We start from the raw sequence: 22,138 nt of genomic DNA, 5'->3' as shown, positions 1-22,138 counted from the left end.
TGGATGAGAAGCTCGACTTGAAGAAGCAGTTTGTGCCTGCAGCCCCAAAAGTAAACCATGTCCTGAGCCACATCAAAAGAAATGTGATCAGCAGGGCAGGGGAGGTGATTCTCCCTCTTTGCCTCACTGTTGTGAGACCCCGCTAGCAGTACTGTATTCGGCTCTGGGACCCCAAGCAGAAGAGGGACATGAACCTGTTGGAATGAGTCCAGAGGAGATCATGAGGGTGACCAGATTGCTGAAACACCTCTCCTACGAAGACAGGCTAAGAGAGGCAGGCTTCTTCCACCTGGAGATGAGGTATCTGGGGAGAGTTTCTGTCAGCCTTCCAGTACCTAAAAGAGGAAAGATGGGGAGAGACTGTCAGAGAGTGTGGTCCCAGAACATGGGGTAGGGACTTTAATCTGAATGAGGGTAGATTCAGATTAAATATAAGGAAGTAATAATTTACTGTGAATGTGTTGAGGCTCTGGAACAGGCTGCCCAGAGAAGCTGTGTTCAGGGCCATGTTGGATGGGACTTTGTGCAGCCTGATCTAGTGGGAGGTTCCCATGCTAATGGCAGAGTTTCCAACCACAGAGTTGGAGCTAGATGATCTGTAAGATCCATTTCAATCCAAACCGTTCTACGATTCAGAGATGAAAAGGGTATAAAGTTCAGAAACATGAAGAGGAGAGAAAAGTCAGTTAAAAACTGGGTATTTTGTAGATTCATTTTTTTCTAGAAAGCTCTTTGGCAAGAGTAAGAAAATATATTTGATTTATGTGCTTGTAACATTTGGAATGTGTGATATGATGAAAATTTAAATATGTAGCATCTTCAGACACAAGACTTTGTCGTGTGCTTGTCAGGATTTTAGGTTGTAATGCTGACAAGAAATGCTGAAGCTAAGTTTTGTTTTGCCCGGAGAAATATGGAGAAAGATAGTAAAAACTGCTGAGAAGCTAGATGAAAAATTGTGTCACAAAAAAAAAAAAGTCTGTTTTTTTTTCTCTGTTAGAAAGTCAGTAGGGGAGACAGCAAGGTCTTCTTCAGTTTTGCTGTACAAAATGGAGAATTTCTCAGAAAATGTTGTTGTTCTTTGAACTGAAACTAAATATTAATAAATGCAGTAATAAATGCTTTGGTCTTAGTGACTTCATTCTATTCATTCCATTGTGCTTTCTGGAATCTGAATATCTAACTCATCACTCTAATCCATAACTTAATTGGGATTTTTGAGGATTTTTTCTGTTGTCTTCCAGAGCTCATTTATCTTGACAGGTGAAATGCATCCTGTGATGTGAACTGTGCCTTTTTATCAAGGATTTTATAACTGTCACCATTCACTTTCATTGATTTCTCTCTTATGTGAACAATATTCATGGGCTTTCCGTGTTCAGTGCTGAACTGTTACGAACTGTATTCCATCACTGATGGTATTACTGCTTCCCAAGCAGTGAAGGGTAGCCCACGTGCACAGAGTCAGGTTGACAACTATGCAGTTTGCATCCCTTAGGCTTCATGCAGTTCAGCGCTGAAGTAGCAAACACTATGCTTTGAATGTCAGGAGTTTTAGAATTCTAGTTCTCTTCCACTATGCTCATCTTGAAATTTGAGAGCTTCTTTCATCATTTAAGAGACTCTTGATAAGCCTTGAAACTCTTTAGTGAGATTTTAGGTTTAGGAGTGGAATTTCTTGACAACTGTGTGTATCTCACCTACACCAAACTGATCTAACAGATCTGAAAATTTTGAATGGATGATGCCATCAACTAGTAAATAGCTGGCTTGCTAATTAAGATTGTTCTAACAGTACAGCAGAACAGAACAGCCCACAAACCTTTTGTTGAGAGTGAGATACAACCAATGGAAGAAAAATGTAGCGCTTATTTGAACTCTTTATCCCGTATGTAAAGTACTGTTTCCTTCAGAAGACAGTTTATGATGAAAATTGGAGCTGACTGCCACCTTTTTGTCTGAGAAGTGCTCTCTGTAGTGCATCACAGAAAATGGACAGGAAATAGTTACATGAGAGGCATCCAGGTTTAACTGTAACTCTTTGAGGTACCAGCAGTTCTCATTTCACTGGCTTAGCAGTCCCCTAGTATTCTCAGATGAGCTTTGTGATACTCATTTACAGCAAGGGTTACAGGTTAGCTGTGAACATGCTGCTGTTTCTTAAAATGATCAGTCAGCTCATTCCATTTCACATAAGGAATAAAGGATAAGTTTTAGGTTCACAGTCAATGACAATGATTTTTCAAAATGTAAGAATACTAGTTTTTGTGAACAGAAGAATAACAGATTTTAGGTTTAGAGACTGAAGCTTACAGGCTGTAGAGCAGCAATATGAAATGTCAGCTCTGAGGATTACAGAATAAAAATTTGAAAGGAGTGATATATATTTGGGGTGCTTTTTCATACTAAACTTGATGTGCAACTTGTATGACTCTGAGATACTCCATATAAAAGGCTTTATAAGCTTCTGTGTTATTTAGCACATATGAGAAGCTGTTCAAGTTTCGTAGAATACTTCACGACAAACTCTTTGAATATTAAAAAATCCCTTCCATACTTGCTGCATTTTTTTAGCAGGGAAGGTTTTGTCTTTGTGCATCCAGACCTGCTTAGTTTTAGGTGAGGTTTGATGCATCTTTCCTTTGAGTTTTGCTAAACTGCAAAATAAGAATAAGAAGTGTGGTGGGGAGAAATCTGACCTTTAAAATCCTTACATAGAGGATTCCAAATGTCTTTTATAATAACAAAACAATTTAAAAAAAATGCTTCTATTGAATTTGTTTGAGAACTTGTATGCATACAAGCACGTGTATAAATAAATAAAAAGACAAGAGGTGGAAGTTGATTGAAGAGCTGTACTTCATTGCATTCCAGTAGTCATAGCAGTTATTTAATATTGAAAACTAGTTTGGTTGCTGGCTTTATGAATTGTATGGAGTACTTAATGTGTCCGTATGGACTTTATAAAATGTTATTAGCAGCTTCTAGAATTAAAATTAATTAGGATTTATAGCCTACAAGGAAATATACTAATTTGTGTTCGGAGTGAAAATGACTTTTTGTGGACAGTAAAGGTCGAAGTTTATAATTTTTCTTGATCTTTATGAGTAGCATAATGAAACATAAATATAACTAACGTGTATTAAAAAAAAAAAAAACACACAAAAAACAATGAGTCAATATACTGAATAGCTCTTATTATGGAATAGGAAATTATTGAGGGTAAAATTCCAATTACTTAGCTAAAAGAGCTTTTCAAGATAGTCTTCCTTTGCCAGGGTGTCAGATTTAACAAGCTGAACTAAATCCAGTGCATTAATCAGCTCTTTCAATTTATTACTTGCCTAAGAAGATTAGGGCAATTAATATGTGCTTAATTAGAGTCCCTTGCAGATATGGTAAAATACATGCAGTCTATAATTGCTGACTTCTTACTCAATTTTAATTTTTGGTTGTCTTAATTACCTATACTTTTTGAAAATTTAATTATTCGTTGAAACCAGCCAAGTTTAAATTTATGATGTCTGACAAAATAATAAAAAAAACCACAACCACAGCAGAGCAGAGTAGTATTTGCTGAAATAAAAGCAGCAGGAATGTAGTATCACAACAGGTTTACCATCATAGTTGTATGACATACTTCTTTGTCCCCTTTGTGAGAAAGGAAGAATGGCTGGGGGAGCACAGGGCTAAGGCCATGTATTAATTAACAAGAAAGGAAATTGCATCTTTAAAGGCAGATAGGGTAGTGGAAAAGATGTTACCATATCATCACTGGCCACAGGATAATATTTGGGATGAAAATGTAGCTAAAAAATTCTGACAACTTTCCATGTTTACTATATTTAAGAATGTATGCTATTGATTGGAGTATTCTAATGTAAAAATGAGAAAGAGAGAGCTCTTTATAGAGGTTTTAATTTTCTGTACATTAATTGGTAATTTTATCATTCTTGGTCATTATTGTGTGGGTTTTTTTGTTTGTTTAACATCAAAATGGAGAGATGACTGAGGCAATGGGTAATGGGAAGCTTGGTTCCGTTGCATGATTGTTTTTGAATTGTACCATACTTCTGATTCTGAGAAATTGATTTCTCTTGGAAAATCACTGTTATCACGTGTCTTAAATATTCCTTGAGCAGAAGGTTACAAAAATGTTGTTTCCAGAATTTAATTTACATTGCATCGCTTAGATGTCTTCGTCTTTTTCATACTTCAATTCCTGGCCTGGAAGATGCTCTATTCCCTGTTCTCTTTCCTGTTCTTTCCTTCCTGTTATCTTTCCAAGCATACTTGCTTTACCTGCTTTGTTTTATTTTGCCTATTGGAAGTTAAGTGCTTATAGACAATTACATCCTTGGTTGTTGGTGCATCTCTTTGGGCTGTGGGGTTCCAGTCTGTTCAGTGCTGTAACAACGTGCTTGTTAATAATAGATGGTCACAGTAGGAGGATGCCTGCAGGCTGCTTCTTTCAGTATTGTGAAGCAAAGTGGTCAAATATCCCTCCTCTGTGTCTAAGTTTCCTTAAGGAATCTTAAATTCAGAAGTGGTTTATTTTTTATTTTTGGAAAAGCATCTTGTGCCAAAAAAAACCCTCCGTCCCACAAACAGTGCAGTATTGGGAATTACAAGCAAAATCAATATGTCCTCTATAAATATAACATTGTGTTTGTTCTAAGTGGCTGAATACTACTTTTGTCTGCTAAACAACTTCCTGGTATTTGCAGATTATATATAGGAGGGATTGGAGGAATCGGGGAGCAGATGGGTTCAATGTCACAGGCAGCCTACCTCACTAAGGCATGTGTGTATATATATATATATATATATATGTTTATTTGTTTATTATATATGTATGTCAAGGTTTTTGGTCTTTTAGTTTATAAGAGTCATGGCAAACTATAAAGAATTCAGTAATTGTTTTTAAATTGTTGTTTAAAATATTTTTGTATTCTTGTAATAGACTTAGTGTTATGAAAGCATAGGGACCTATGAACTCAACACAGATTCAGGCACAGATGCAAATGATAACAAAACACAAAAAGCGTTTTTAGGTGGTAATAAAATGATGTGGCATCCAAAAAATTGGACTTCAGCTGTGGAATAATGGACTTTCTGGGAGAATGTTAATTATTTTTGTAGGATTAACCAAATAGAGTGTAAAAGCTCAATAGATGAATGTCATTTGTAAGAACAGTCCAAGACTTGATGGCCAATGGTTCGGATAAAAACAGTCATTTAAATATCAAAGTATTACTGTGGACTTATTTTTCAGGGTTTAATGGAAGTTGGCAGTTAAAAACCTGTTCTCAACCATTATTCTGAGTGGTGCAGTTTGGGGGACGTTGTGTCACACTGATATTTTCTTTTGGTGTGTGTGCAGTTGGTTGCAGAAGAATCTGAATGTGTGACCAAATGGAAGGATCTGTACTCTGTGCACTGAAACATGCAATGGACTTGTTTACTTTCAACATTATTCCTTTCATCTTGGGACTTTTCTGTAGTCAAAGTGGTATTACTCAAGTCATCATCCTGGGCTTCATCAGAAGAGAGGGGTGGCCAGCAGGGACAGGGAGGTGATTGTCCCCCTCTACTCTGCTCTTGTGAGGCCCCATCTGGAGTACTGTGTCCAGGTGTGGAGCCCCCAGCACAAGAAAGACAGAGAGCTGTTGGAGAGAGTCCAGAGGAGACCACAAAGATGATCAGGGGACTGGAGCACCTCCCCTATGAAGACAGGCTGAGGGAGCTGGGCTTGTTCAGCCTGGAGAAAAGAAGGCTGCGGGGTGACCTCATTGCAGCCTTTCAGTACCTAAAGGGAGCCTACAAACAGGAGAGGAATCAACTCTTTGAAAGGGTTGATAACTGCAGGACAAGGGGAAATGGTTTTAAGTTGAGGGAGGGGAAATTTAGGTTGGATGTCAGGGGGAAGTTCTTTATAGAGAGAGTGGTGAGGTGCTGGAACAGGCTGCCCAGAGAGGTTGTGGATGCTCCATCCCTAGAGGTGTTCAAGGCCAGGTTGGATGGGGCCCAGGGCAGCCTGGTCTGGTATTAAATGGGGAGGTTGGTGGCCCTGCATATGGCAGGGGGGGTTGGACATTCATGATCCTTGAGGTCCCTTCCAACCCGGGCCATTCTATGATCATTTATTCTACTCAACCTGTTTGCTTACTGTGCTCTTCACAATCAGTACTGTGTCTTCTCTAGCCGCTGAAGTGGTTGTTAACCCTGAAATTAGGCTTTTTGTGCAATTGTATTTTCATTCATGCGTTACTTTTCTGCAATTTCTATTAGATATTCCTCTCTCAGTTTGCTTTTACTTCCCGCTGTCCAAACTGCTACTTCTACGATTCGACCTTGCACTTGATGTCTGGCATGTGCGTCGTGGCTGTTGGTTGTGTGGCTTTTCATTGTTTGTCTCTGTCTCAGCAACCATGGTCCAATATTTATTTTTTGTGAAGAGTGGGTAACAATCATAATTGCTTTCAGTGCTTTTTACTCAGAAGTGAAGAAATGAGTTGGGAATTTTGAAAATGATCTAGTAGTTTTTCACTGTAGGCAAGAAAGATGGTGAAGAATATTGCAGAATAAAGAGGAGAACTTGGAAACTGCAAAAAATATCTGAAGTATAAAATACTGATAAGGATTTAAATATATTTGTGTTCAATGTCTCAGGCAATTTCTTCCTTACTTAGAAACTTTCTGGAGCATAAAGTTAACTGTTTGACAAAGTAGTGTGAGCTTAAGGTGTTTTTTAATTCCTATTTTCTTCTGCAGACCTTTTGTTTAAACAAATAATGGTCTCTTGAAGGACTGTGGTTTTGAATGTTAAAAAATGAAGTTATTTGCAGTCTTGCAAGAGTCCTGATGTACTAAACAATACAATCTGAATATATATTTCAAAATCATGTACTATATGGCAATAAAAAAAATTACTGTTGTGCTGAATTAAGTGCATAAAAAATTGTTTGATGTGACAATGCCAAAAGGAAAATGTTTTTGTAGTGGGATGCAGTACTGAGGTGGGAGGGAAAAGATTTTATGTGGATTGGCAGAAGAGACAGGAATAGTGGCAACTCAGGGTGCCTTTAACACTCAATAAACCTTGTAGTCAGCTGATGTCGAAGTATTTTAGAAATAGTGACCTTCACTGGTTACTATTGAGTTTACAAGAAAAAGTGCTGAGGTAGGTTCTTCAATGATACGCTGACTTTTCCTGACAGCTCACTAAAATAAAGAGCAAAGGAAGCTTAAGGTGCTTTGAAATGAAAATAGTAGATGTTATTGTCAAGTATTTAATACTGCAGGTATGGGTTGACAGTATTGTAGTCTAGAGCCATTTATCTGTGAGAAGGGAGGAGGTAGATACTTACATCTGTGAGGTTTCTCATCTTTCCTTGCTAGTGTCAAATGTCTGCTTTTGGATTAAAGTATGCGGATGATGCTTGTCCCTAGCTTTTGACCTTCATGCAAAGTGTCTGTACAACAAAAAAAACAGAAACATGCTGTCCTTTTGGATAGCATTGAAGCTACTGGTAATACTGGTTTGCTTTATAAAACAAACATAACAATAACCTCACAATTGCAAACAGGTAGTTTGAGATAAAACAAGATCTCTAAATTAGGCATTGCTTTCAAAGTTACCTACTTCAAATTTCTGCTGAATAGGTATATATTAACTATATTGGCAAATGTATTTTTTAAAAAAAAAAGCAAAATAAGCCCATGCAGACTAAATCTATTTTTTCTACCTCTACAGGTTGCTGTTGTAGTTGTTTACACAGGTTATGTTCAAGGAAACCTAAGTTTGCAACCTTTTTTTTTTTTTCACTTTGTCAAAAAAAAAATTCAGAGAAATAAACAGATGAAGTTTAGTAGTCAAAAATTGAGCTGCTTTTGAAGGCTTATAAGGATTTTCCATATAACAATGTACTACCATTGTGTATTATTATGTGACAAATTTAATGGCATTAGAATAGATGATAACAAGTGGCATTTGGCTTCCTTCATGTTCCTAAAATCTTATGGACAGAGCCTAAATTCAGAACTACCAGTATTCCTACCTGATTGCTACAGCATTGTTATTGGTAAGGATTACCTTTCTAATTCCAGCATTTGATATCTTGCACTGGAAAGGACCGAGGAGCAGTGTTACCCTTAAGATTTTAATGCCAATGCAATTTGCTGAAGCCATGTAATGAACATGATTTGTCGTATAAGGCCATTAAATAATTACTGTTCATTAGCAGGCAAGATGTTAAAACTAGCTACTGTGAAATTTGAAGTGGAGTTTGTGTTTATGCAGACTCTTGTCTAGCAAATGCTATTCTGAACCCTTTTGAATTTAGTTGAGTAACAGGCCTTGATTTTTTTCCCTTTTTTTTTTTTTTTTTTTTTTTTTGTGATGGAGAACATGTCCATATGGTAGAAAACAAGCTGTGGAAGATCAAAAGTTGATCTCCATTTAGCATATAAATAGCAAGAGTTAAACAAAATTGGATGAATAGACGGGTTAAGCATATGGCATATGTACAATGCTGTTATCCCATTCTTGTAAATTTGTTCTCTTCTTGTGATCAGAGGACAATAGAATAAGTCAAGGGAACAGTCTAAGCATTAGGTAATTATTCTGTTTGCTAGATGTTTAAGATTATATTGTGGTCGCTGACTTCACCGTAGCTAATGAATTGTACTGTGATTTTACTCAGATTTGCAACTTGTGCTAGTAATACAGTGTAGGTTTGATTTTTGATTTTTTTTTTTTTTTAAAACAGTCTTGAGACCATCAATCACAATATTTACATGATATTTCTCTGATTTTCTAAGATTAGATTTAAGTTGAGCTGGACGTGGCACTAGGAAATGTGATCTTCATTCCTAATGTTGGTGAAGTATTTCTTGTTTTTAGTACAAAATCCACCTGAGGACATTTGGTTTCCTTTTTCTTTTCCAATCTTTTCCCAACTTAGCATCTCTTGATCAAGTACTACTACACAAGTAGTGCAAGTAGACACTGGAAGCGTAGCATCTTGCAGGTCTGGAAAGCTCTCTAGGAAAGTCTGTCTGTCCCTGCCTAGTTTACATTGTGTGCCAGCCTTGGAGTAAATAAAGGTGACGTATAGCTAGCACTTGGCTGATACCATTAGGGTGCTGTCACACGCACAACTGCACTCAGACATGGAGCAGTCCAGCTGCTTGATTTCTGGATTTAGAGGCTTGTGGTGCTGCAGCTCTGAGTGTCACTTCAGACTTCCCACTCCTATAGGCTCTTTTGTTTTCCCTATGAAATGATTTCTGATTGTTAACCCACTGCTATGCTGATATGCCTTTGGATAGGCAAGCATCCTGCTTTCTACATATTTGAGAATTCTGACTTATTTTAAAGAAAAGGGATGGTAAATCCTTCTTGACAACTGCTTTACAATGTTATCTGGCCTTTACTATCTGTTTTAGGGCTCAGTGAAACTGAACAAGTGGTGTACTGGAATGGGTAGCGTGGTGATAGCACCTTCCTGGGACTGTGTGAAAGTGTACGCTGAAGTAGTACTCCCTTTTGAGTTGCTTTCAAATGCCTTCCCTGTTGCCTGGAATGAGTCAGGAGAGCAGCCATATGCTTGTGAGACCAGCATATCATGGGATACACAAAAAGCACACAAGAAAGAGCAACATTCTTGGAGATAAGAAAGAATCTTGCCCTGGCACTGGAGCAGAACAGCCCAAAAAACCCGCCAGATCAGATAACTGTCTTGAAACAGATTGCTTTTTCTCTAATATCATGCTCTTTCTTTAGGCTTGTCATTCATGCTCAAAGTTTTCATCAAAACTGTGTCAATCACTGTGTTTCACTTCTAGAATCAAGGATTAGTGTTGGTTTTTTTTTCTCTCTCACAGAATATAGCAATTCTTTGCAATTTACTACTCCTTTAGGTAGCAGCAGTTTCTATCTCTGAATATAGGGAGAATGAACTCTGAAAGAAATTGGTCATCTGGAAATAAAATGTATCAATGGCCTTAAGGACATAAAACAGTTGCATTTGCCCAATAAATTTGGAAAGGATTCATGTCAATCCATTAAGTTCTGTCTTGTGCTTTTTTTTTTTTTTTTTTTTTTTTTTTCTCCATATAGGATACCACATTATATTTATTATAGAAATAAAATCTTGGAGTTGTTTTCACTTTCGGTTCACTTTCAGTTCATGTTAGATGTCTATGAGTAGGCAATTTAGTATGGCATTCAGTTGAACTTTCTAAAGGTTTTCACAGAATCATTGGAACAGCTGAAGCTGGCAAGACCTTTAGGTCCATCTGGTACAAATCCTCCTTAAGCAGAGACACCCAGAGCAGGGTGCCTAGGCTCATGTCCAGGCAGCTTTTGGAGAAGGATGAGATTCTGTATCCTCTCTAGGCAACCTATGCCAGTGCTCAAGCACCATCGCAGAGAAAAAAAATATTTCCTGATGTTCCAACATACACTCCTGTATTTCTGATTGTGCCCATTGATTCTTGTTCTTTCACTGGGCACTGCTAAAGGGAGCCAAGCTCCATCTTCATTGCATAAAATCACCCCTAGCCTTTCCTTCTTCAGGTTGAACAGTCCCAGTTTTGAGCCTACTTGGACACAGCACTCCAGGTGTGGCCTCACCAGAGCTGAGTAGAGGGGAAGAATTACATCCCATGACCTGACAAGACTCTGCTTAACACAACACAGCATACCATTAGCTTTCTTTTTGTCAAGGGTATGCTGCTGGCTCATGTTCAAATTGGTGTCCACCAGCACATTTTGCACCAAGCTGCTTTCCAGTTGGGTGGCCACAGCATGTACTTAGGTCAGGGGCTGATGCTTTGCAGGTGCAGGACTATGCACTTCTTGTTGAACATCATCAAGTTCTTGTCCGCCCATTTCTCCAGCCTGTCAAGGTCCCTCTGGATGGCAGCACAATCCTCTGGTGAGTCAGACGCTGTCCACCCAGTTTTGTGTCATCTGCAAACTTTCTGAGGGTTCACTCTGTCATCCAGACCATTAGTGAAGGTGTTGAACAGAACTGGACCTGTTATTAACTGCTGGGTTACGTGGCCTGCAATCAGACTTTGTGCTGATCATTGCACTCTGGTCCAAGTAAGAATTATCTTTGGTATATCAGTGCTGACTGCTCCTGATCACATTCTCCTTTACGTTCCTGGAAATCGATTAGGATTGATTAAGGTGTTCCACCACTTTCCCAGGGATTGACCACCTTGTAATTCTGTGGGTCCTCCTTCTTGCCTCTGTTGAAGATAAGTGTTAATAAGAGTTGCTTTCCTCTAGTTCCCAGGCACCTGTCCCAGCTGCAGTGATGGTTCAAAGATTTTCAAGAGCCTTGAATTCTCATCACAAATTGATTAAATACAACCAAAAGCACTGTCATTGCATAAGTGTGTCTGGGCTTTAAGTATGGAATTAAATGACACAAGTCTTTTTGATAGTATTTGAGATGTTACTAAATCTTTGGCAAACCCTCTTTAATTTGAAAATCTCCCGTGTCTGGGTTATAAGCTCAGTAGATCATTCTAATGAAATTCCATTATAGCATTTCTGTTACCAGTTTAGCTAATATTTGTTTAAAGCATAATGTATGCCATTAAGGAAACGAATATGGTGGTTTCTGTGCATTTTCGCAGGGTCTGCTGTACTTCGAGCAGGGTTGTGGTTGCATCTGTTCCTCCTGATTCTGGGGTGCATGTGTGCATATGTTTATATTAAATAAATATATATATATATGCAGAATTATAGAAAGGATAGAGTAGGTTCTCTATACATGCACATGCATATATAAAAATACATAAAATACATATATAAAAATATATAAAAACAAATATGTGTGTCCTGTATTTTCCCATTTTGGAGAAAGACTCTTTCATTAGTCTTCCTTAACCTTTATCCTTCCAAAGGAGGAAACAACTGTTTACATTACATTTACGTCAGATATGACTATACTGGGAGAACTGTTGGGCACATTCTGTTATCATTTATGATGCTGTATGTAGATCACATGCTGATGATGCAACCATAGTGCTATGTGCTACGAACCCATTCTGTCCAAGCATACATACTTTACACACATCAAATACACCTTTGGAGTTGTGGCCATTAGTGTTCTTGTTAAGTTCTATATTAAAATATTAAGTCCTGATTTAAAAAATATGTTAAAAACATCTGCAGCATTTGGACCGTGTTTGTAGACTTTAATTTCAAAGAAAATGAGAATTGTTTCTTTTATCCTCTTCTCACAGATACAGCACATGTCACTTGGATTCTGTGTCCATCATACTTACACAGCCAGTTTTGAGTAATGGAAGGACAGGCAGCAATCTAGGATGACAGGAATTCAAGAAGACAGTTAAAATTAAAGGTTTGGGTTTCTGACAGGCATCTTCTAAATCTTGCTGAAGTAATGTAAGATGTTATCGCCAACTCTTTCTCTCACTTTACTGCAGCCAGAGATGATCGTTTCCCTAGCAGCAGAAGACTAGGTACTACATAGTGACTCAGTAATAGTTTCCTACACCTTCTGTGGTAATGAAGTACCATTCAAGAGGAATGGCAGAAAAATAAGCAGAAATTTGCTTCTGCTGCTGTGGCAGTGCTGGATTAGATGGCGATGAATATGGGCGTCAAAAATCACTAAAACACAATTGATGAGAGGGCTTGTGATGGTGTCTTCGGTACTCTCTTCCTTTAAGGTTTCATTTTTTTTCTCATTTCAGGCAACAAAACCACAGCCCATATGTCAAGTTTATTTTTGATGCTTTTGTTAGTTTAATATTTTTCAATTTTACATGTAGTTTCATTGTTTTTTGTCTTGTTACATATATAACATATACATACATATATATGTGCATAAAAACGTTGTTGAGCATTTGGTTTTACACTAGAGAGGGTTTTTTATACTTGTTTTATTTACAGATCCATGTTTATCTAAGGGAAATCAAGGTTTCTTTTGTTTTCATAGCTGTTGTGTATATTGCTTTAATGAATGTGTAACTGACTGATGCAAAACTTCTCTTAACTCATTTTTCCAGTACATTTGATTATAGAAGGCTTTGTGGGAGATTTTGTTGTTTTTTGTTGTAACTGAATTGCTGAAAGTATGTGCATTAGTGCAAAATGAAACTGTGTGTGTTATTTTATTGTTATTTTTGAGATTGCCTTGCAATCTGACATTCTTACGTCACGTATTCTTATGTCATTTGTAGTGTTTGAACTTCAGGCTCTTTTCATTACACAGTTGCTCATTTAGCTCAACAGATTCTACTCTTAAAAGTAAAATCTTGTGTTAGGGACTTTTTTAAATGTAGAAAGGATAATTTGTGTTATCATTTGCAATGTAGTGATAGATGGTATTAGTCTTTCATGTAAAAATAAAGAAAATTATTTGAGTGTATTGTGTGTGTATACATATCTACCTGCATAGACTTGTTTTGGGAGTAACTTAGAGGGCTTGTATCAAATAAGAGCAGCAGGCTGGAGAGTTGGGTGGGAAAGAACATGAGGGGGTTCACTCATGTTCATCCTCAAGGATGCGTGCACAGCTCTGTACCTAGGGGGGAGTAACTGCACGCCTCAGTAGAGCTTATGGGCTGACATGCTAGAAAGGAGTTCTGCAAAGAAGGACCTGGGGGTCCTGTTGGACAACAGGTTGGCCACGAGCCAGCAGTGTGCCCTTGTGGCCAAGAATGCCAATGGAATCCTGGAGTACTTTAAAAAGAGCAGCCAGCAGGTTGAGGGAGGTGATCCTGCCCCTCTGCTCTGCACTGGTGAGGCCGCATCTGGAGTACTGTGTCCAGGCCTGGGCTTCTCAGTACAAGGACAGGGAGGTTCTAGAGAGAGTCCAGCAGAGGCTACAGAGATGTTGTGGGGCCTGGAGCATCTCCTGAGGAGATTGTGAGTTTTCAGCACTTGTTTCTGTGAATTGATTTAAGCATTTTATTTCCTTGGTTGAAAAGCAGAATGTAAGCATGTATTTAAAAATTGCACATGTGCTAAATTAGGTTTAGGCAATGACTTGCTATTCCATCTGTTTTTCCTTGAATTCTAATGCTTACTAATGTTCTGAGTGACCACAAGAACTCAGGTGTACTTCTCTGAAGTGGTGCTGCCTGATCAATGTACACAGAAGGAAAAGGAAAGAAGGCTAACTGGTAGCCCTGCAGGTTGTGAATTCAGAGTATCACTAAGGCTGGAAGAGGCTGCTATGATCATGTACTCCAGCGGTCAACCCATCCCCACTATGTCCACTAAGCCACGTTCCTCGTGCCATATCTACATGGCTCTTGAACATTTCCAGAGATGATGACTCTCTTGCTTCCCTGCACAGCCTGGAATGCATTACCACTCACTGAGAAGAAATTTTTCCTAATATCCAACCAGCTCCTAACGTGCTTGCTTCACTCTTCTTTCTTGGACATGTGTTAGGATGGAGAAGATGTTTAATGTATGGTAGTTAAGAAAGTAAAATAGGAAACAAGAAAAACAATTCCAAATGTACTTGTTAGTTATTTGGTCTTTGCTAAACAAAACAGTGAATCACAGATTCACTGTTTTAAGATTAATTGCATGCTCATGCTGTAATAATTTTGTTTCTGCACGTGGATTTAAATCAGTGTAGTAGTGTAATTAAAACAAGAATGAGTTTGGACAGTGGATTCATATTCTTTATTAAAATTAATTTTCATTAATCATAAGAAATTATTGTATGTTCATTTTTCTATTTGAAAAGTGCATATCCTTCAGATTTTTAAGATAATCTGGGATTCTACTTTGCTGTTGTTGCTCAGCAACTTTTGAGAAGAAGACATTTGCGAAGGTTACAGTTCCACGGAGAAATAATTTTTGTTATGTAATGATGAAAGTGGGAAAAAAAGTATCTTAAAACTATTGAGGCTTTTTATTTAAAAACAAACAAACCTCCATGTGACTGAAGTAATGTTAGTGTGCTGAGAATCTACTGCTGCTTTTTGTTTCTGGTTGTCCAGCTAATGTAAACTGTATTCATGTAGTTTAAGAACCATGATTTGTTTATGATTATGTAAGAATTAAAGCTTTAAAATTTGGAGAGTGTGTAATAAGGAAATAGATTTCTGTAATTCCAAGCCCCAGTAAAGTTTTAGTCATAGTTTTTGGTCTCTCATTTGTATGATGCCTTGTAAGGAGTTAAAACAAGCACGACCGAGTTCTGTTCAGTTGAGAGTGCTAAAATGTGAGTGGAACAGGAGCTCATGAGTACAAAAGTGGCCTAAACACTCATTTTCAACTAGATTCAAATGACAGAAAGTGGTTGAATATGCCGTTCACTGACTGAAGTACTGTTGGATTTTTTTTCTTGTTGTTTCCTTTTTAGAAGTCCATTTTAACTTTTTTGCTATGTATTGACTGTGTAATTGCATTTCTCTAGCATGTGGAATATAGTATTTCAATTGCTAGGACATAAGTGATAGCTGGAAAACTAATGTAAAAATAAACATTTACACACCTTAATCCCTTTTTCCTTAAGGACCACTACACCTGGAGAGACTAAACTTCTGGCTTCTGAAGTCTATGACATCCTTCAGTCTTCCAACATGTCAGATATGGACAATGTGAATGAAATGAATTATCGTCGACGGAAAGCCCAGTTTTTCCTTGGCAGCACAAATAAACGTGCTAAGACAGTGGTTTTACATATCGATGGCCTTGATGATTCGGTAAGGAGACCCTCAGCACTTGTGTAAATAAGGCACACTGTACTGAGATGTGTTCTGCACACACAAGTGATGTGTTTCAGCTAGTTGTGTGTGTGATATCATCAGCAGTTTCTTTGAATTATGTTTCATACCACAGGATTGATACAAAATCTTGCATAAAGTGAGCATACTTAGAATGTCTAAAGACATTTGTAAGGCAAGTTTCCTTTTTTAACTACTATAAAAACCATTTTGTTCCCGCTTTTCCTTTCTTTTCTTCTTCAAGAGAGAATAGAATAAACAAGGTACCTATAGCAGTTTCACTCAATGTCTTGTGCTTGTAGCAATGTTAAAAAAAGTTCATTTACATGTAAGAGATCTAAACAGCTATTTCTTTATTTTCCTTAATTTGGAAACACTGGTGTTTTCTTTGAGTTGGTTTTGCTACATCTTTTCACTGACTGTGAGATCTTTTCTACTGTAGTGACCAGAATGGCATTTGAGTTAATGAGGTCTCACTGAGTCTTTATATAGTGTCAGAATTACTTCTACGGATTTATCTTCCATACCCCTGTAGATAACACCCCAGGGCCATGTTTGCCTTTTTACGGCTGCCAAACAGCATGTAGACTGTTTAAGCATGTTATCCACAAGTGCCCTCCGGACTCTGTATCTTTGGTTTTGTACCCATTTTAAATGATCAGACCTGATCCTTTGCTTTGTTGCTTTACATTTTGCCAAGTAAGCGTGTCCACAAGCCCAGTTCATCAACAACATGCCCGTCATACTGTTTTCGTAAGACCATAGTTAATTGCTTTAGAAATAACATGCTGTTGTAGCTCACTTTATGCAAAGTAAATATTTTTTGCAGTTTTGTCTGTCCACTGCTTGCTCTGCTTAAGAAGGCAGTTGTTTTTTGTACTCTGAAGTGTCTGTTTCCTGTTTTGTTATTTTTTTGTTGATTTTTTTTTTTCAATGGGTGGTTTTGGTTTTACACTTGTATAATTGGTTTATTTATTCATAGGTCTCTCCAAGAAAGAAATTTCATCCACTTTGACTGTGAGTTTAGATGTGCGAATTGTAGTTCGATTCTATCTTAAAATCATCTTCATGTGTACTTTGACAAATGGAACCTAGGCAGATATGTGGAGTTTTATGTTTCAGGTGTTGAGACAAAGGTATTCGCTTTTCGTCTTAAAAAGTGCAAGAAATTTTGATATTCAGATCCAGAGAGCAAAACTGCAGGGTTCTGTTGTTGCCTGGAGCACCCCAGCATGCTTTCTTAGCTCATTGTTGAAGAAAAGAACAATCTGACTGTGTGCTAGCTGGAGATATGCAGTGTAAATAGCTCTGTATTTCATCAGTTGATTAAAGAAATGCTAGTGATACTCCAGATTCCCATCCAATGGTTAAAGATCCCTATAGTGCTGTTAAAAATGTCGGACTAAGTTGGGGACTTGGAAAATGATGAAAGATGTGAACAATAAAAGCAGCTTAGTTTCATTCAACACTTCATACCCACCTTAACCAGCAAAGAGAGTTAGCTGAGTGTCAGGCAGCATAGCAAATAAATGCAGGGCAGTAAACACTGTGTTCTCAATTTACCTCTGGGTTTTTTCAGTCATTTGGATTAGAGACAAAAAGCTGCTGTTAGGAAAGATGACAACTCCTAACGTTTCTGTGTATTTCAGAACCTCAAATAGTAAGTATTGATTACTTCAGCAGGAGAGGGGAAAGGTCAGTTGTTATTTAGTGTGCAGCAGGATGTTTTTGTTCTAAGGTCTAATTACCAAATTAGATTATAAGCTTGAAAATTAAAAGAATAATGAAGCAGTAGTTCAGGAATTATATTTTGATGGGTTTTGTGCCTCATTTGCCAAAGTTAGACATACTTTTCAAAAGACATTTGTTCAGCAAAGCTGGAAAATTCCAAACTACCAGCTTGTTGAGGGTTCTGAATAGATGTTGGTAAGTGTTATCCTTAAGAAGCGTCTTCAAGAAGATGAATTACCTGATCACTGAAAACCTTGTTGTGAATTAAACTGAGGTGCCTAAGGCAACTTAACTTGGGATCTCAGTCAAGTTCTATTACAGCATTGCCATACAACTGTTATTTATTTAGGCCAAGAAGCTACAAATGAGTTGCTTCTTGTGTCTAAAAGTAGTTTAGACATTCACTCGTGGAAGGCAAACTGTGATCTTTGCATCAGATACTTCTTTTGTATAATCAATGCAGCCTATCTTACAATGTTAATTTTTATTGTCAAAAATGTTGTTTCAGTACATAAACTTATACAAATGGATTGTTTCATTGTGTAGGTTGAACTACTGACAACAAACTGATTCAGTCAGTTGTTGGAGAGATTAAAATAAGTTTGTTGACTTTTTGTGCATGAAACTGTACCCGATACTGACCAGTAGGTATTTGGGAACTAACATTAATAAGCTTTGAAATAACTTAGCATTTAAAACGCCACCAAAGCTTGGACTAAAAGTTAAACACATCATTATTTTGAACCTTGTAATACTGTCAGTTCATTTCTGATATAGTGCATCTTTCTATTTTTTCCCTTCTGTGCTAGCAGTCTCTCCAAATATATTTTGCTCCCTTCTGTTACAGCTGTCTTGTCATGCAAATACTAAGAGGAAAGAAAAATAGAACATTCAAAGATAATATAGAACAGATGCAACTAGTACAGATCGATGTAATGCTACAGCACAGTAGGCAATGTCACTTGCTTTAAACATAACATTCTAAGGGTTATCAACCAAATATTTTCCCTTTTGAAATAATGCTGTGTAGTGATGTCCATGAGCTGCCACAGTCGAAGCAACTGCAAGATAGAACAGCTGCTCTGATGCTTTCAGTCAGTATGGATGCAAGGTGTCTGATAAATAGCAACTTAAACACTAACTACTCATCAATGAGCACTTCAGTCAATCAGAACTTAACCAGAGGGGACTGTGTTGCTGATCATACAGAGAAAAACATTCTTTGCTTTTCAGCATTTTTCTCTAATTATTTACAGTTGATTCCATCCTTCTTTGATTTCTAAAGTGTAAGCAGTTTCTTTTTTTTTTGTGTGTGACAAAAGAATCTAATATTTGTGTGCATAAATATGTGTCTTAGTTTTTCTGTTTTACATAATTGCTGTTGAATAGCTACCTGCCTTCAGATGTACAGGAATTCCTTAGCAATTGTTAGCTTTTACGTACTGTATTGTGTAAATACTTCATATATGGGGCTTTTTTTTTTCCCTAGTCTCGAAGAAATCTTTGTGAAGAAGCTTTGCTGAAAATTAAAGGTGTTATTAGTTTTACATTTCAAATGGCTGTTCAGAGATGCGTGGTCCGAATTCGCTCAGACTTAAAAGCAGAGGTAAGTGCTCAGTAATTCTCCAGATCCTCGCATTATTGTATTTTTGTTATGTTAAGTTCTTGATTATTTTTCTTTGCACTTGTTCTAGGCTTTGGCAACAGCAATAGCATCAACCAAAGTTATGAAGGCACAGCAAGTTGTAAAAAGTGAAAGTGGTGAGGAGGTAGGATATGTCTCTTTCTAAACAGAAATTTCTTGACTCCTGAAATTTCTTGACTTTGCTTCACTCTGTTTCTAATATAAGCACCACTGTGTCCATAACACTTGATGCCATGCAAAATCTTGTAACTGGGTCTAATACCCACCTAAGGAGAACAAAGAGTATTATGTGTCAGGACATGTGTACACAGAACACTTTTGTAGAACTTATCATTGAACTATTTAGAAAAAGGACAAAAATACTGTAACCTTTTCTCTCCTTAATTATGTTTTCTTGATGTGAAAAGAATCAGATTAAAAAACTTTTTTTTGTAGCATCAATTCCTGACATGTTTTAATTTCATAACTATAGTAGAAGACTTACAGCTGTTGGAGTTCTATCTTTCTTCCATGTTAAGCCAGAGCTTTTTGTGTATATCTTCCAAGCACGGTAGATTCTAGATGTGTCAATTTCTGTACTCACTGTCTGGGCAGGGAGTCTCACAGCATCTATGCCTATAATCCTGAATATAAAACTTCCATTTTTTTCTTTTAAGTTGCAGCATTTGACATGATTTTAATCCCTTATGTTTCATCAGATGCTAGTTCCGTTCCAAGATACTCCAGTGGAAGTAGAACAGAATACAGATCTACCTGAGTATTTACCAGAAGATGAAAGCCCTAGTAAGGAACAAGATAAAGCAGTGTCTCGTGTTGGGTCACATCCAGAAGGTGCAGCAAGCTGGCTCAGCACAGCAGCAAACTTTCTATCCAGATCTTTCTACTGGTGAACTTGTGTTTGGTGTTAAAAGACTGTGTGAGCCAACAGGGGGGCCAGTTTTCCATTGGTGTGGTGAACTGCCAAGTGCAATTTGCAATAAATTATCACAAAAATTTTAGATTACGCAAATGTATGCTGCATTTTACATTTTATTGGACATTTGACCTGACAGGACAGGGGTCAAAGGACAGAGGCCTCCAATCAAATTGTTCCTTTATTTGTTTTTCATGTAGATTTTATTGCCTCACTTTTTTTAAAAAATGGGTCCACTATTATATACCAGACATTTATGTGTATAGAGCTTTAGGTTTGACTTCACATAAAGCACATGATAGGGAGAATCCATTTAACTTAAGACTCAGGGCCTCTGTGAATGAAAAATCGTAATAACTAAATGTGTATTAAGTAAAATGCCCTTTTTATTTCTGCATCCCTTAGGACTAATTTGATTGAATTTTCTCTATTCTGACTATACAGAAAAAAAATATACAGTCTGCCTCTCTTTTTACGTTCATTTTTGCCAACCCTTTTCACAGAATGAGCATGATGCTCCCTTTTTGCTATTAAGCTAGCATCACTACATTCTTGAAACTTATAACCATTGTATTTGTATTGCTTTTTTTTTCAGTCTGAATTTAACCATTGGAGTGCTTGAGATTATGAAATAAGGGATTGAGTAAACACAAGAATGTGTACATACATTGTACAGTAAATAAACTAGAACATATTTGTAATGATGGTTGTGACTGGCTCATGTATATAAATAATAAATACCACTGACTGCTCTTCAGGCTAGTTGGGAAGACAGTAGCAAAAAAGCTGTGGTCTAAGATAGTGACAGCCTATTGCAGCTCTATTTGAAGAGGGATGGAGGCTGTATTTGGCTGAGAAATGGTGTTAGGAAGTATTAAATGGTAACTGAAACTTAATGAACTTGAAGAATAAAGCAGAACTGAATGCCTCTTTTGCCACAGTGCCACTCATAAATTTAGACTTTAATAACCCTTTTTATTTTTTTTCACCTAACAGACATGACTTGTAAGTTCTCTCCTCTTAAGTCTTCATGAGTTTCCCATAGAAGTACATCAACTTGGACAGGCTTAAAAACATGTATAAACAATTGGCTTTACCTTGTTACTTACAGACAGTATAGGTCTAAAGATGTCTTAGTAATTTATGTGACCAGAAATGATAATAAAAGCAAAACTTTTGTAGGTAGAGACTAATATAGATCTGAGCTGTTAGTATGCACTGTGTGCCTGAGAGGATTCTATGCACAGTGCTTGAAAACTGCAGTGCCACTGCTTTCTGCACTAGAGAAGTACAGCTGAGAACTTTAAATAATAATATAAACCTCATTATCCAATGCTTTTTTTTTTTTTTTTTTTTTTGGTGTGTGTTAATGTATTTCCTATGTTGTTAACTATTTTTACCACTTTGGAGACTCGGAGAAAAAGTTTAACACATCAAAGTTATTCCCCTGTGCCTGTGCACAAGGAATACAGGAAGTTCACATTATGGAAATTCATTCCATAATACTACAGAAATGCAGAGGGATGATAATGTAAAATAATTACACAGGTCAGAATTCACCCACCCAAGTTATTTGTCATTCTAGGACAAAAAAAAAAAAAAAAAAGAAAAAGAAAAAGAAGCTTGTTGGCAGACTAGGTGTCTCATGTTTTTTAATATAACTAGTTTATTTTTGATTCAGGTTTACACGCACAGATTGAAAATACAGGCTTTTCAGGGCATGTATTGCTTTAAATATGTAATACTACTCATATTGCTGTCTAGAATGTTACAGTACCAAATGTGTTTAAAAAGTCCTCTGTTCTATAGCCATGAATGCAGAGTTTGTTTTTCTGCATTAACATCTGTTTGCATTTGCATTGCTGCACATCTATTTAATAAAAGACTACACCCTTCGGATATTAATGGTTCTATACCAGTAGGTATGAAGTTTGTTTGTGCATTCGGTTTGTAGGTGTGCTTTTATGACAGTATTGCAGCTCTTGTAGAACAGTTCAAGGCATCTGTAAAAGTTTTTGAAATATATTGTAAAATAATAAAGGATAATATAACTAAAAATATGGCTGCTGTTGGCTTTTTAAAGGTTGTGACATTCAAGTTTTTTGTGGTAC

General features: G+C 37.1%; 1 protein-coding gene across 2 annotated transcripts in view; it reads left to right on the top strand.

Annotated features, from left to right (window-relative positions):
* Positions 1–21,645, top strand: part of ARMC1 (armadillo repeat containing 1) — a 30,130-nt gene extending 8,485 nt beyond the window's left edge. For both annotated transcript variants that reach the window (XM_052704785.1, XM_052704786.1), the window contains 4 exons: positions 15,528–15,717; positions 18,959–19,075; positions 19,164–19,238; positions 19,813–21,645. In XM_052704785.1, coding sequence (XP_052560745.1) covers positions 15,528–15,717; positions 18,959–19,075; positions 19,164–19,238; positions 19,813–20,004 — 574 coding nt within the window. In that variant the 3' untranslated portion in view covers positions 20,005–21,645. The remainder of the gene's footprint in view (positions 1–15,527; positions 15,718–18,958; positions 19,076–19,163; positions 19,239–19,812) is intronic.
* The last annotated feature ends 493 nt before the right edge of the window (positions 21,646–22,138 follow it).

This window comes from Tympanuchus pallidicinctus, unplaced genomic scaffold (assembly GCF_026119805.1).
Source record: "Tympanuchus pallidicinctus isolate F22 unplaced genomic scaffold, pur_lepc_1.0 scaffold5, whole genome shotgun sequence".
In the NCBI taxonomy this organism is placed as follows: Eukaryota; Metazoa; Chordata; class Aves; order Galliformes; family Phasianidae; genus Tympanuchus; species Tympanuchus pallidicinctus.
The sequence above is the reverse complement of the archived record's forward strand: the minus strand, read 5'-3'. Positions and strand labels throughout refer to the sequence as shown.